Genomic DNA, 14,608 nt, shown 5'->3' with positions numbered 1-14,608 from the left:
AAAATTAAATTTTATAAATTTTTCTTTAGCTTATCTGTGTTATAGTCATGAATGAAAATTAGTTTAAATTTTGTAATACCATATCCCCAGTAGGGCTTAGATTTTTTCATACTTTTCTTTGATAGTTGGAAGAAGACATAGAAAAACTTTCTATGCTTGAGGGAATGAGAAACAAGAATCATGTGCTGGAGTTGTGTCGACTTATGGTTCGAGCAGAGAAAGTTCAACAAAGGATTGCCATTTTAAAAATACTGCAGGTGAGTACAAGTGATGGAAACTTGTTTGACTCACTAGCTTTAGAGTTGACAGGAAGACACTGTAAACATTTGTCCCTTGTTCACATGAAGATGTAAAGGGTGCTTACATACACTGTTTTGTGACACTTTTAGGGCACCACAGAAACAGCATGCCTCAGACTATTCCTAGACTACCATGGTTTACCTTTATTCTGGAGCTGGATGGCAGATATTGGAACTGCAGATTATTCAGAAGACACTCAGGAATTGAAGCTTCTGGTACACTTTTCTTTGCTTGTTTTTTTTAAATAGAATGTATCTAAATATAATATCTTTATATTTTACTTTCACTGTTTACTCTCCTCTTTTAATAACAATAATTTACTCATACCTGGGGTTTGAATTTATCTCCAGATGCTTTCTGTTTTAAAAAGTCTACCCATCACTAACAGAACTGTGTTAAAGGAAAGCAAGATTTTAGACATTGTAGAAAGGTGGGCTGTAGCTGCTGTAGCAGCAGCCAGGAAACCACCACCACCCCCACCACCTACATCAACCACTACCACAATCACAACTGCCTCAGTCCTACCCCCTGTGGCCAATGAATCTGTGGAACAAGAGGCTGCAATGGCCAACAATGAAGCTGATGCTGCTGCTACTGCACCAGTAGACCCCAGTCCTGAAGAACCTTCTCTGCCAACAGCTGTAGTGTCTGAGCCGGAACAGTCCACCACTTCATCTTCTGAAACATCCCCACCATCTTCACCGTCCCCCACCCTGCCTCTGCCTGTAAGCAATGTGACCCCAGTGTCCATCTTAGCATCTGCCAAGGAAACTAAAGAAGCCAAACAGAAGCGTCGTGTGACATTTGCTGAAGTGCATGTGGAAACATCTTTTTCACCTGAGCCAGATGAGGACATAGAAGACAATGATGACATATCATCATCCACACAATACACTGAAGATGGTGCTGATGGTAAAAAACTTTGAGTTTTCAAATATTTTTAATATTGCATTTGGTGATCTCCAGGGATTTATAACCAGATTAGCCCAATGTTGTGTTGATCTACAGTGTTGATGTAACATGCTTCTATTGTTGTTTATTGTATTGCTTCAGAGGTTTTAAATTTCTACGATTTTTTCATTATTAAATTTGGTGATTAACCATATTATTTGCCAAAAGTATTGACACAATTAGTTTGTTTTTATTACAGTTTAATAAGAGTAAATTTGAATGACAATTCAATAGATTTATAAAAAAATTTCAAACCTGAAGACTAAATAGACTAAGCACAGACTGTGACTTTTCTAAACAAATCTAAATCATGATGTAATTTGGTTTGAAGCAAGTAAAAAATTGTTACTGATTGTATGTTGTGACTTACTTGCTGTTGTTCATGTTGTTGTTACTTTATCTAACTCACTTCACCAAGTAGTTGTAATACCCAATCTACCACTCAATTACTAATATCAAATAACTTTTAAAATATCAAAATAATCTAATATTTTCAACTTTCTAATATATAATATATCAACATCTTAATAAGTACTTTGAAACTTCAGAAAATCAATCTCAACACATATCTACATTTCAAATAATGCATTGAACACATTACTTCAAAAACCCCATTTCTTTTAATTTACTAATTCAAACACCCACTTAAACTTTACCAAGGTACTTCATATATTCTTCTCCTCACTAACCACTTTTAGTCTTGAGGTTAATAAATCATGCTTGGTACTTCATAGGGATTAGTTTTCTAAAATGTGGTGGCTATCTAATTTGATTAGGTAAAGTTGTGCTACCTGGTGAGGCTACAGCTATAGGAAGTAATGGAGATAATGTTATGGTAACCAGCTGCCTCCTGCCACAGTCTAGTAGTATGGCAGACTCTACTAGTCAGAAGGATGTGTTTGATGCTGGGGACAATGCAGGCATGAGCAGTGATACAGATAACTCTGATACAGAATCTGTCATTAAAGACCCACTAGCCTCCCTTGCAGCTGAATGTATGTCTCAATGGAGCTCGCTTAAGGTAAAACAAACTTTTTAATCTCCAAGAAAGTAGTTTGCATTATATATAAACTAAAAATTTCTGATATTATATTACTTATATTGTCTAACGTTGCTTCATCAGAAATTATAGTACATGAATATATGACGATAATTTAAAGCGTTTTAAATCTAAATTGTTGTCAATTTTCTAGTTTTAATATATTGAATGCTGGAATATTCATTTTGAAGAGGGTAGTTTTAATTTATGAAATGTGAATTTTGTGCAGGAAATTTTCAAAATCCCCAAGAAAGAAAGAGTTGAAGAAAGAAAACGTACAGAAAGAGAATTGGGTATGTTTTTGAGTTATTTCTTTTCATAAAAAATGCCAGCACAAATGAGTTAGAAAGTAATTGTGAAAGCTGAAGTGTAATTTGAACTAACTTTCTTCTATCCAGGAAATGCAATTATCCTTGGTGAGAGGAAACAAACCAGTTGTAATGTTAAGATTAAAATTGTGTTTATTTCATTCTCTTGTAACTGTTAACTTGGATTAAGTTGTATTCTCTTACCATATAATACCTTTAGCTAAGATTTATCTGTAGAATATAATTTATTTTTAGTTTTGCATTTTAATATGCTTACATAATTCTGTTTGGTTTTAGTGTGATTAAATAATTGTGTGATATTTTAGCTTAGACATGTAACAGCTGGGAGTAGAATTACTAAACCTCATAACACTTTACTTCTTCTCTTTTTTTTGTATTTATTTAAAGTACAAAAAAGTTGGCTATTAACCCATCTTAAGGGTGATTAGAAATGTGTATAAAAAGTGAAGGTACTGAGAAATATTAAATTCTAGACAATTCGACAAAATCAGTTCTAAACAATGCAGCTAGCAAAGGCCGTCTATACGACTTAAAATAAAACACAAAAACTAATGACCAACTCTTCCAATACTTCAGATGTGTTGTCTAAAAAACAACCTGAGGCATCTGATCCATATGCTAAATGGAAAAGGGAGCTACCTAGAGGATTTGTTCGTAAAAAGGTTGCAGATGATGAAAAAAGGTAATTTTAATCCAAGTTTTTTTTTACCAATTGTTATTAAAAATTAGGAAAGAAAAAAAAACATTGGAAACTGCTAGATAGTATGGGAGTTAAGTTTAACTTCTTTCTACCATTGTATTTTATGTATCTATGTATCCACCTTTTCTTCCCCCTTCAACAAATTGTTCTGTAGGCTACCCTTTTATCCCCCCCCCCCCCCCAACCAATTGTTCTGTAGTCTACCCTTTTATCCCCCCCCCCCTCTCTCAACCAATTGTTCTGTAGTAAATTCAAGTTCTAAAGATGTCAATATTATACAGTGCCACTCTGACACAGTTTTTAAATCCTGTTTTAGGAAGTCTTTGTTTCCCAAAATGACAAAAGAAGAACGTCGTCAACGATTTGAAGCTCAAGTGAAGGCAGAAGACGAACTTGCTGCCCAGGAGGAATATCAAAGACAACAGGAGGCTTACCTGCTGCAGCAGCAGCAGCTTATGGAAGACCCTTCATATTTTTATAATTACCAGTTACAGCAGTCAGGTGAGTTTGTGGATCCAAGTATGATTCCGCCTGAAACTCTAATAGACCCAGTCACTGGCCAGCCTATTCCACCAGAAGTCCTTATTGATCCACAAACTGGACAGCACTTTATTGACCCTAGTACAGGCCAGCACATTATTGACCCTAACACTGGGCAGCCTTTGCTACAGATTGACCCCAGTACAGGGCACCCAGTCGTCCATCACACTATAGACCCTCAAACAGGACAACCTATAGTGCATCAACAAATTGATCCAAATACAGGTCAACCCATTGGTCATCATCAGATTGACCCACAAACTGGGCAGCCCATAATTCATCAAATTGACCCAAATACAGGTCAACATATTGGTCATCACCAAATTGACCCACAGACTGGGCAGCCAATATTTCATCATCAGTCAGGTCAAGCTATTGACCCACTGACTGGGCAGCCTGTCCACCACATTGATGCTCATACTGGACAACCCTTAATCCCCCAAATAGATCTCTCAACTGGACAAGCCATTCAGCAGCTAGTCTCCCATTCAGTGCAGCAAATAGGCCCTTCAATTGACCCTCTGACAGGCCAGCATATACCCCAGTCACTTCACCACTCCATCAACCTGCATGCTGGACCTGCAGTGGCACAAGATGTTGACCCTCACACTGGACAGCTGATACAGCACAACCCACTTGCCTATCCAGCACCTTCATTAGCACTCAGTCATCAAACCACTTTTGCTAGTCAGGTAAGTTTTGATCAGTACAAAATTACATTTCAAGCCTGCTGCTCCATTCATAACATTGTCTGCTTTCTTATCATGTTAAATAATTTTGACAGACTAATCCTATGTTTGCTACTGGTTCTAGCTGCCTTCTCAACACTTGCAAGCTACAACTTCAAGTACTGGACTGTCAGAGTTAGATATGGAGGAGGAGGTTCCACCACCTCCATCCCCTCCTACTGTTCCTGTCACCAAACTACCCCCTAACTGGAAAACTGCTAAAGATTCTGAAGGAAGAGTTTATTATTATCATGCCTTTACAAGGTATGCCATTTTACTATTCCCATCTGTTCAATGAATGTTTACATTTTTGTTTTTAATTACATTTATAATGAAAAAAATATTTGAACCTTTTAAAAAAAACTGTAACTTTTTATCTTGCAAATTCCAACTCTCATAAATGCCAAAGTTGTATTTTTGTATTGCTTGGTCATTTTGGTATTATTTTATTAAGTAAAATATGAAGTTCAAAAATAGATTTAATTAGACTACCTTTTGGTTTTGGCTGAGCTATGTCTCTTGTCTTAAGGTTGAACTAATTAACAAGCTACTTAAAACTTTCAGACAAACACAGTGGGAGATGCCAAACTGGGACGACAACGATGATGATTCAATTAATGATATGGACTTAGATCCTCTTCCCCCTGAAGAAATTATTAGGGTAAGGAAAACAGTTCCTAACTTTGCCATGTTTTTCTAATTCATTTATTCAGTTTATATTTGCATAATGAACAGGTTAAACTAACACTGATGTTTTTATTTACAGCAAAGCAAAAAGAAAACCACCACAGCAGCTGCAGATACTTCAAGTGAAGTGGCACGTAAAATTAAAGACAGCTTCCGTATCAAAATGTCTGATCATATTATACTTTACCTCAATCCTTATCGCAAGAAAGATTGTAAGATTGGAAGGATATCATCAACAGAAGACTTCAAACATTTAGCCAGAAAAGTAAAGATAAATTTTTTTTAAAATTAAACAGTTATATAATTAACTTGCAGGTTATACTACTCTCCGTGGCCCTTTACTTTTGTCTTTGGAAATAATATCAGTATGCCCGTTCTTTTACCTTTTTAGTAAACTGTTGATCTTGAAATAGTACAATGTATATTTTTGAACAAATTAAATTGTGAGTTGTATATTTCCTTTCCAGTTGACACATCATGTAATGTCAAAAGAACTGAAACACTGCAGGCATGTAGAAGATTTAGAGGTGAATGAAAATGTCAAAGCTAAAGCTAAGGACTATGTACGCAAGTATATGAGCAAGTTTGGTGCTAATTATAGAAAAAGTTCATCACCTCAGCCAGACTGATGATGGAAGGATTTTAGTACTAGACAATGTTGATTTTTAAATAGAATGTCTGGCTTACATAACCCACACTTGTGTCTGATGTTGATAGTGTGAGACAAAGTTTGACTGGTCTCACAACATTTTACACAAGCCCTCACTTTTGTTATTGTATAACCAAAATTTTGTTATGATACTAAATCATTTTTATGATTTAACTATTTAAAACTGAATTAAAATTAGTGACAGAATAGGGAAAACTGGTTGTTGAATGTTTCACAAACTGAAATAATTTTTTGTCCAATGTTGAACTTCATCCTTCCTTAATTATAATGAGCAATGAAAATTGATCTACTACTATTTCTTATAAAATTTAACTGATTAGAATGTGAAGTCAATGTAAATTATTTTTAATGTTTCTGATAAACTATTTAATCATAAAGTAAACAACTGCGTTCATCCTCAAAACAAATTATTGGCTGACCTAACGAAGCCCTTGGCCATATTCTACCATGGTCTCAGTTAAAAGTTTATGATACAGTTCAGTGCAAGTGTTCTTTGCTAGTTTACTTTTTATCTATGTATTGTATGGAATAAAATGTTACATTTGTTTTGTAATTGATCTGTTAATTTCTTTAAAAATCTTCATTTTTGTGTTTCTTCAATGTTAGGTCAATTCTTTATGTTGAACCCTGTTGTCTAGGGTCAGTGTGCAAAATGTTGTTTTACATCTCAAGTAAGCTGTGTTTTAAGAAGTTTTTTTTACATTCATTATATGTGTATCAGTGTTGTATTTTCTGGGTTACATATATGTGTAACCTGCAATTCATTAAGACCAACTGGTATGTCTAGCTCATTATTGTGTTATCCTATTCTAAAAATTATACATTCAAACGATTATACAATTAATTCCTATTAGTGAAAACAATTAGAGGCAGCTAGTTGTTTTTTCATAAGTAGTAGGAATCCAAAAATAATTTGTATCTTTACTGATTGTTAAATAAATATGAGGACTTGCATTAAAATATTTTATGCCTTATTTAATTATATATAGTATTGCTGGCAAATGATACTTTAAAAATACAGGTCAAAAAAGTAAACAGGGGACCAGTAAATGGGACCAAACATTCAAGTAATGTAGTCAAGCATTATTATACAAACACCTAAAAATGAAATATAAATTTTTTTCTCTGGGTGTCTTATATACAACTTTTAGTCTTGTTCATTTGTCTTTGTTTTCTACACATATCACTCATCACTTTTTCTGTAAAAGAATATTTTTGTTTGTTCCTTCGTGTACATATAGATACTTTCATTACATCAATGTTGAATAACAGTGATCTTTGTTTTTCATTATTTTTAAGATTAGATTTTTTTACTTCAATAATTGTCAAATAAAACTTGAAACTATTTGCTCAGTACCCACAGCAGTAGCTGACATAGGCTAATGTAATCTAAACCACTACTTAGACTTTGTAACAGGTCAGGTTAGATCATTGCTGGGTTATGTTTGGTCACTGAATGAAATCTGGCTGAGAAGACTTTTTTTCTGTTGCTTTATTTTTGTGAGTATTGGAATGGTTTTGCGTGTTTTTAAAAAAAAAATTTGTAAGTAATTGCATGTGTAGTTTTATTTTTAATTGGGAATATTGTATGCATACATTTTTCTTGTTTCTTCCCTGTTGTATATATTTTTAAATACCATCATTAAAGAATTGTAACAATTATTTTTAACCATTATATTGCATTATTTGTATGTATGTTAATGAAAAAATGTGATTTTTAAAAGAAATAAAGAAATTATTTAAAAAAATAAGTTTTTTTTAATGTAACCTTTAAAAATGTAATGCTTGAAATTTTAGTTTGTACAGCCTAGGTTGTTGACATCATTCAAAGACAAGGTGGAAAAGTATCCCTAATTGACTGAGAGTGCTATCCTCATTAAAATAAAAATGTTTTCTTGAGCCCTAAAGAACTTTTATTCTTCATCTCAACTACCAATTTTAGGATAATTCAAATAGGCAGAGTTTAAGGTCAATGATCATAAGTATTCAACTGACCTCTCTTAAGTAATGGTATAGTAAACAGGATATTAAGTTTGTGTTGCTGAGTCTAAAGATGTAGCACTACACTTAAATATATAATTGATTGACATGTTAAATGGCACAGATAATAAAGTTTGAAAGGCACCAGATTAGTAGTGAAAATACCCTTACAGCTTAGTTCTTGCTTATTTTAATGTTTTCAACATTTTCATTAAGACTGTCAAACATTTGCAAGTATTTGTAGTATAATTACAACTGGGGAGCTTCAAATAACCAGTGAAGACATCTTCATGTAAACTATTGACTATAAAAGAGGACTTAATGGTAAAACTGACAAATAACATCACTGAGCACCCAGGTCTGATAGGTACCTAACGCGTGTTGGGGAAAGTAAAGGCGGCTGGGCATAGTACTGACCACAATATCCCTTCCATGTGCCGAGGTCACAGCAACAGGTGAACTCTACTGTTAACCATATCAGGTTAAAAAAGGAAACTTTACTATCTCATAACAACATGCAAGACGGTCATCTTACCAGTATCTAGATATTATCTTTAAATTATAAATAAAAAGGGAAATCAGCATCCAATATTTTAAAAATAAATATTTAATAGTTTAACATAAAATTACATATATAACAGATGACACGTACTCCGATGGCTTATATCACAAGGGACCTAATACTGTTCATGTTTGCAATACTAAAATTAATAATATTATACTTAAGTCTCGTTGACTTGCTGTGCCATTATTTGTAGACGTTTTTCTACTTGTTTCTGGTAGTGTAATAATATTTGGCTAGAGCTGCTATCAATATTGGGCAAATCCTTGATTAAGTCACCAAACCATCTGATAGGATGCTGAAAACAATTTTAATTTTTGAATTAAGTCTGAATTGAACACCAAAATATTCTTGATACATACAAATTTAATTAATTCTCTCTGGAACTCTCATGACCTGAATATGTGGGGGAAAACATGGTAGCTACGGCAAGGGGTAAAATTGTCCAAAAATTTCTTTTGGGGCAGTAAATCTTATTAAATCTAAATGGGTATTAATTGTCTTATTCGAGTTGCTTCAATTACACATCACACTATTTTAATTACCATCTTATAATTCAAGTAAACCCTTTTAACCAAATGGATAAACATCTCCTTATTTAAGTTACCGTTTTAATCAAGTGGTCTTGGATTTGATCTTCTATTCTTTGAGCCTGGACATGAGCTGTCATTAGCGATATAAATTTTTGTTGTTCCATTTCTTCATATACAGACTGGTTATGTTTTCTGAAGAAAGACAAATTGACATGTATACAAGTGCTAGAGTCACTTTGGGCTAATTAATTGTCTATTAGGGTAAGTAATTTAGTAGCTCTGTATAACAATCAAGTTGGTCAAGTTGAGCAATTTGTCAGCTCAATCTATTGGGGAGCTGGCATTTAGCCAGGGGAGAAGAACAGCTGTACTAAATGCCACAAGCAATTGTTGAGATCAGATGCCCTACACATTTCAAAGACCTAATTAACTATTCATTGTCAGTTGTGTTGATTCAGTACTATGTAACAGTTCAATAAGTTAAGTCCAAGTTATCTTGCATTATCTCCCCTATCCTATGTATCTAGGTTTCATATATCATCCAGTGTTATGTTAAGTTGTCTGCAGACCTTCACTCAAGTTGCCCAATATAATATAAAAAAATAATCATATATGGGTATACATACATGTATGATTTTGACTGCTTATTTTCACCATCAAGGTCTTTTATTTTCTAAAAAAATAAAATTTTTAAAATTGCAATATTTTGCAAAAGAAACAATGGATGTAATATTTTGTAAACAGCACACCACAAATAGTATGGAGAAATTTACTGGAGGGTATTTAAGTAAATAAAATGCAGCTAATGTACTTCTATTGATAAGTGATCCTTGAAAATGTGTGACAGTTCTTTAAAGAATTAAAACCACATGTCTTTCTGTAGTTTAGTTCAGTGGGTTAATAGAAAGGAGCAAACACAATTTTTTGTGATAAACCACTTTCATAAAAATAAAATTAGTGAATTAATTAAAATGTGATTATAATTTTGATTAAAAATAATTTGTTTTGGACATATTTTGTCTCGTGATTCCCGTTATTAACTGCACCAACAAACAGAAATAATAAAAAGTCTTCTTTCTTTACTAATAATGTTAATTTTGTCTGGTCACATGGGAGTCAGAGAGTTAATACTATACCTTGTTCATTGTAAGCATCAGGTTCTCAAGCCTAAGTCTTTCTACAATGGCAGAGTTTAGGCCATAGTGCTCCAACACCTGACCTTTGGTATTCTCTAACGCTTTTGCATACAGATTATCTACAGGTTTTGGAGTTTCAGCCACCTCTGGTGTTAAAAAAGGGAAAACCTATAAAAGTGTATTTATATCTTTAATGAAACAATTCGTAATGTAAAAACAAAACTTACTGAGCTTCGGTGTCTTACATCTTTGAATCATTTGTTCACAAAACTTTGATTCCGCAAAATTTGGAGTTCCTGGAATATAAATTTTATTGTTTTGCCTATATATGGTAGCCTACAATTAAACAATTGATACTTAACAAGCAATAAATGATAGAGAAATTGTATTTGTAATACTATAATCTCAAAATAAAAAAAATTACTTGAAACAAATGTATAAAAATGTGACACTTTTGGCAGAAAAATGTTTTGTATTAAAATGAGCAACAAACCAGATAAAGGTGCTCTAAACGATTGGTCCTCCAAGTCAGACTGAGCATCTAATGCCAGACTGCGTGGACTTTGTAAATCTCTCAGCTTTAGACGACGGATTATGTTGTTGAGAAAATTCTGTCTGGCTAGCTCGAGGGTCTCCGAGTTTTCTGTCTCACAGTCAGTTTCCTCACTCTAATGTTTCAATTTAAAAAATGTATTTTATAACATTTCCTGGTTCTAATGTTTCAATGCAACAAAGTTATTCTATAACATTTCCTCACTCAAATGTTTCAATGAAAAAAATTTATTCTATAACATTTCCTCAATCTAATGTTTCAACACAACAAAGTTATTCTTTAACATTTCCTCACTCAAATGTTTCAATGAAAAAAATTTATTCTATAACATTTCCTCAATCTAATGTTTCAACGCAACAAAGTTATTCTATAACATTTCCTCACTCTAATGTTTCAAAGCTATTCTATAACATTTTCTTTGTCTGGCCGAGATATATTTAGCTATGATTTAACGTTGGTACCTTTTTTATAGGTCAGGTTGAAAATACATTCACAAAGTATCAATTTAAATTAACCAATACCATTTATCTAATACAAATTTAAAAGCACTTCTAGTGTACATTAGATAAAAATGAAAATAAACAATTATAATGTGACTTCTAAAACTGATAACTTACATGATGTAAGTCTGGCCTTTTGACTTGCTCACTCTCACCCAGTTCTTCAATGCTAATGGAACATGACTAAAGAATTAATGACAAAATAACGAGACAAGAAAACATTTTTTACACTAAATAAAATTAAGAAATTAAAGCTAATTTTTTTGTGATTGATAAGTGGATTCAAGTTTTATTGCTTTAATAACAACGGAGGGACAGCGTGGATAGAATGCTAACCCAAGTCTTCAGTTTGAATGAGGGTTCTAATCAGTGGAAGTATCTGAGTCAACCCAGCTCTGATGGGTATTAACTATCTTAGGGAAACAAAGGCGGCTGGGCATAATGTTGACCCACTATCCCTTCACATGCCGTGGTCTCTGAAGCAGATGAGCTCTACTTCATCTGCCCCATGTGTTTGGTCATGAATGAGAAATGATGATGATGAATAACAAGGAATGGTTTGGTGTGGAGTTGATGTGTGTGATAAAATGCTTTGACTGACAAATGCAGCATTTGATTTAGAAAATACATCTAATCCATCAAATATTCTACCTACTCTTTCACTATTTCTGTTATATCTCTCCATTCTCTTGATGTTGAACTTTCTGAGCTTAAACTTGGAGAAAAAACGCTGGAGGAAGCATAGCTTTCAGTGTATGAGTAGTCACTCTCTGTTTTTGTTTCATCTTCTGATTCCAACAAGATGAACGTGTTGGAATTATAGCTGGTCTCAGTTTGAATGGTGCTAACAACATCTGCTGTTGTGTTTTCTGTTGCATCTAACAACAAAAAGATGATATTTAAATAAATACAATCCACTTTTTAATATTCCATCCTTTTTTGTACAACATAAAAAGTGATACTTTTGATTACATGGATACACTCCTACTAATCTTTTATTTAGTTACAATAATGACATAGGAACAAAAGAGATTGATGATTTTATTTTTATTCATAGATAATTTTTTGAGACCAACAGCTTTAATTCATAAACTAAATTTTAAATTTGCTATTTTTAAAAACTTGAATTTTAACTCTTACCAGCTAATGTTTTTTTACTCAGTGATTCAGATATGAATGTATCACCACTATACACATTTTCAGACTGTGCCAGTGTCACACCATCTGAGCTGTTGCTGTTCCAGTTTTCATTTTCTGATTGTGATGACGCAAGATTACGTCAGACATGTTTAGCAGATATAGGTTAGCAGAAACAGACTATAGACCATAGTTGGTTGGTCAGATAGAGGCCAATGGGCGCACAGGGCTGACCGGTCACATGGGACGGTCAGCTGACCACTGAGGCGTGGGTCAGTAGAGCGATGGGCCAGAAGGGTTAGGTAGCGGTCAGAGACGGTCGAGAATGTAAATAGTTAGGAGATCATGATTAGCTAGCGAAGGTAGAAGGTGTACGTTGTAGAATGTAGAGAACAGTTAGTGTTAGGATTGGTCATGGGAGTTAGTAGTATAGTGAACAGTCAGTAGTAGAAGTAAATAGTACAGTGTAGATCAGTTAGGTAGAAACTTGAACATATATATCATTTTAATAAAGAACAATTATAGTTGAACTTGAACTGTGTGTTGTTGGATTCATTCGTTACGGCCTTCTTAAAAATCCCCACCCTCACAACTGGTGGAGCAGCGGGGTAGGCAGTGGTCCTATGATATCTATCGCTATTTTTTCGAATGGTCTGTTAGCTAAATCAGTGGTTTGTAATGGGGCTTGGGGTGGTCTAGTGGTATCTCTATTCCTGCATGTCTGACATGACTTCACGTACTGTGAGATGTCTTTGTCCATGCCCGGCCAGTAGAAGGTAGTTTCAATTCTTTGTTTTGTTTTCTTTCTTCCCATGTGTCCTGCAAGTGTAAGGTCGTGTGCATGGTGTAGAATTTGTGCTCTGTATTTCTGTGGGATTACTAATTGGTTTATTTCTTGTCCTTTGCTTTTATATTTTCTTTGAAGCGTGTTATTCTTAATAAAGAAAGAGTGTTCTGATGACCTCGATGTAGTAATTGAGTGTTTACGGGCGAGTCTAAATATCTTTTCTAGTGACGGGTCTTCTTGTTGTGCTAGCTGAAATTTTTCTGGTTCCCAAATGTTTTTGGCCTCAGTATTATCCATGGCATTGTTCTGTTGGCCTTCTGCTTGATGACTACTTAGGTCGACGGGTGGTTCATGACTTTTGTTGCTTTCTCTTGCTTTTCTTGCTTGTTCTCTTGTTTCGACCACCTGAATTATTTCCCTTTGTACCCAATCGTCGATTTCCACTCGGGAAATAGTTTCGTTGTTCACTATGTTTCCGATGATCAGATCATATGATCCATTGTCAGTGACCACAGCAATTACACGACCAGTTAGATATGGGGTTTGAATATTGATCAATGCCGTTTTGTATTCTGCGATTATACCGCCAAATAATTCCACATTTACATATCGGCCTGTATATTGGCATGTTTTAACGAATTTGGCTTTTACTGCCATTGTCGAACAACCTGTGTCTCGAATTGCGTTTACTATCTGTCCGTTTACTTTAGACTTAAATGTTGGTAACGAGCTTGATGTGTTTAGTAGGTGGATTCTTTCAACTGGTTGGTTATGGTTTTGTGAAGGGTTGTTTCTCTGTGGTCTCTGGTAAGGTTCGTTCCTTGAAGATGAGCGTTGTTGGCTTAGTTGTTCTAAGTAGTTCACTCGAGTTTCAACTCTAAATTGTTTCACACCTCTAATATTTCCTAATATCACATCGTATGGCCCGTTTTTAAAAACAGCTGCTTCAACTGTTTTACACGCTGATGGTGTGGCTATGGTGACTATAGCTGTTGGCCAAACATATGTGCTGCCTCTTGAGCTGTGAACACGTTGTGTTCTGCCTGTGTATTGGTGGTGTTGTACGAATGTGTTACGTACTGCCACTGTTGAGCAGTGTGTGTCCCTAATTGCTGTGGCGTATCTGCTATTAATTTTTGACGTAAATGTGTCTGTTCTTTTACTGGCTTCTGTAAACGATGATATGAATGCCATTCTATTAATCTGTCTATATTTTGGTCTGTTGCGTTGTGCATCTTGTTGGCGTATATCATAATATCGTATTCTGCAATTTATTTGTTTGTGGCCTGTTCTATTACAATAGTAGCATCTGACACTGTAATTGTGTTTTTGTTGACTGTAGTTAATCTGAATGTTGTGATTTGCGCTATTATGTTTTTGGAGTGTATGTGGTGTTTCACTTTTTGTAGTAGGTATTTCGCTTGCTTCACTGAACGTGTCATCTGAATCTGAATCGTAGGAATAGTAAAATGTTGT

General features: G+C 34.3%; 2 protein-coding genes across 7 annotated transcripts in view; one reads left to right on the top strand and one right to left on the bottom strand.

Annotated features, from left to right (window-relative positions):
• Positions 1–7,678, top strand: part of LOC131954909 (titin homolog) — a 32,346-nt gene extending 24,668 nt beyond the window's left edge. For 4 of the 6 annotated variants that reach the window (XM_059318742.1, XM_059318741.1, XM_059318744.1 and 1 more), the window contains 12 exons: positions 126–257; positions 390–515; positions 651–1,212; positions 2,028–2,272; positions 2,520–2,583; positions 2,689–2,706; positions 3,196–3,301; positions 3,636–4,551; positions 4,673–4,851; positions 5,152–5,248; positions 5,354–5,539; positions 5,742–7,678. In XM_059318742.1, coding sequence (XP_059174725.1) covers positions 126–257; positions 390–515; positions 651–1,212; positions 2,028–2,272; positions 2,520–2,583; positions 2,689–2,706; positions 3,196–3,301; positions 3,636–4,551; positions 4,673–4,851; positions 5,152–5,248; positions 5,354–5,539; positions 5,742–5,903 — 2,793 coding nt within the window. In that variant the 3' untranslated portion in view covers positions 5,904–7,678. The remainder of the gene's footprint in view (positions 1–125; positions 258–389; positions 516–650; positions 1,213–2,027; positions 2,273–2,519; positions 2,584–2,688; positions 2,707–3,195; positions 3,302–3,635; positions 4,552–4,672; positions 4,852–5,151; positions 5,249–5,353; positions 5,540–5,741) is intronic. The other 2 variants (XM_059318746.1, XM_059318745.1) reach the window with 2 other exon arrangements.
• Positions 7,679–8,513: 835 nt separating this feature from the next.
• LOC131954913 (uncharacterized) lies at positions 8,514–13,789 on the bottom strand. Its single transcript, XM_059318759.1, has 11 exons — positions 13,086–13,789; positions 12,930–12,937; positions 12,349–12,462; positions 11,864–12,086; positions 11,326–11,377; positions 10,649–10,823; positions 10,383–10,451; positions 10,156–10,301; positions 9,646–9,692; positions 9,094–9,211; positions 8,514–8,784 (listed from the first exon to the last, which is right to left on the bottom strand). Exons 1-11 carry the CDS (start codon positions 13,787–13,789, stop codon positions 8,647–8,649), a joined length of 1,794 nt encoding a protein of 597 aa, XP_059174742.1. The 3' UTR covers positions 8,514–8,646.
• Positions 13,790–14,608: the final 819 nt, after the last annotated feature.

This window comes from Physella acuta, unplaced genomic scaffold, assembly GCF_028476545.2.
Source record: "Physella acuta isolate Inbredline_101_S28 unplaced genomic scaffold, ASM2847654v3 ptg001039l, whole genome shotgun sequence".
NCBI classification, from domain to species: domain Eukaryota; kingdom Metazoa; phylum Mollusca; class Gastropoda; family Physidae; genus Physella; species Physella acuta.
The sequence above is the reverse complement of the archived record's forward strand: the minus strand, read 5'-3'. Positions and strand labels throughout refer to the sequence as shown.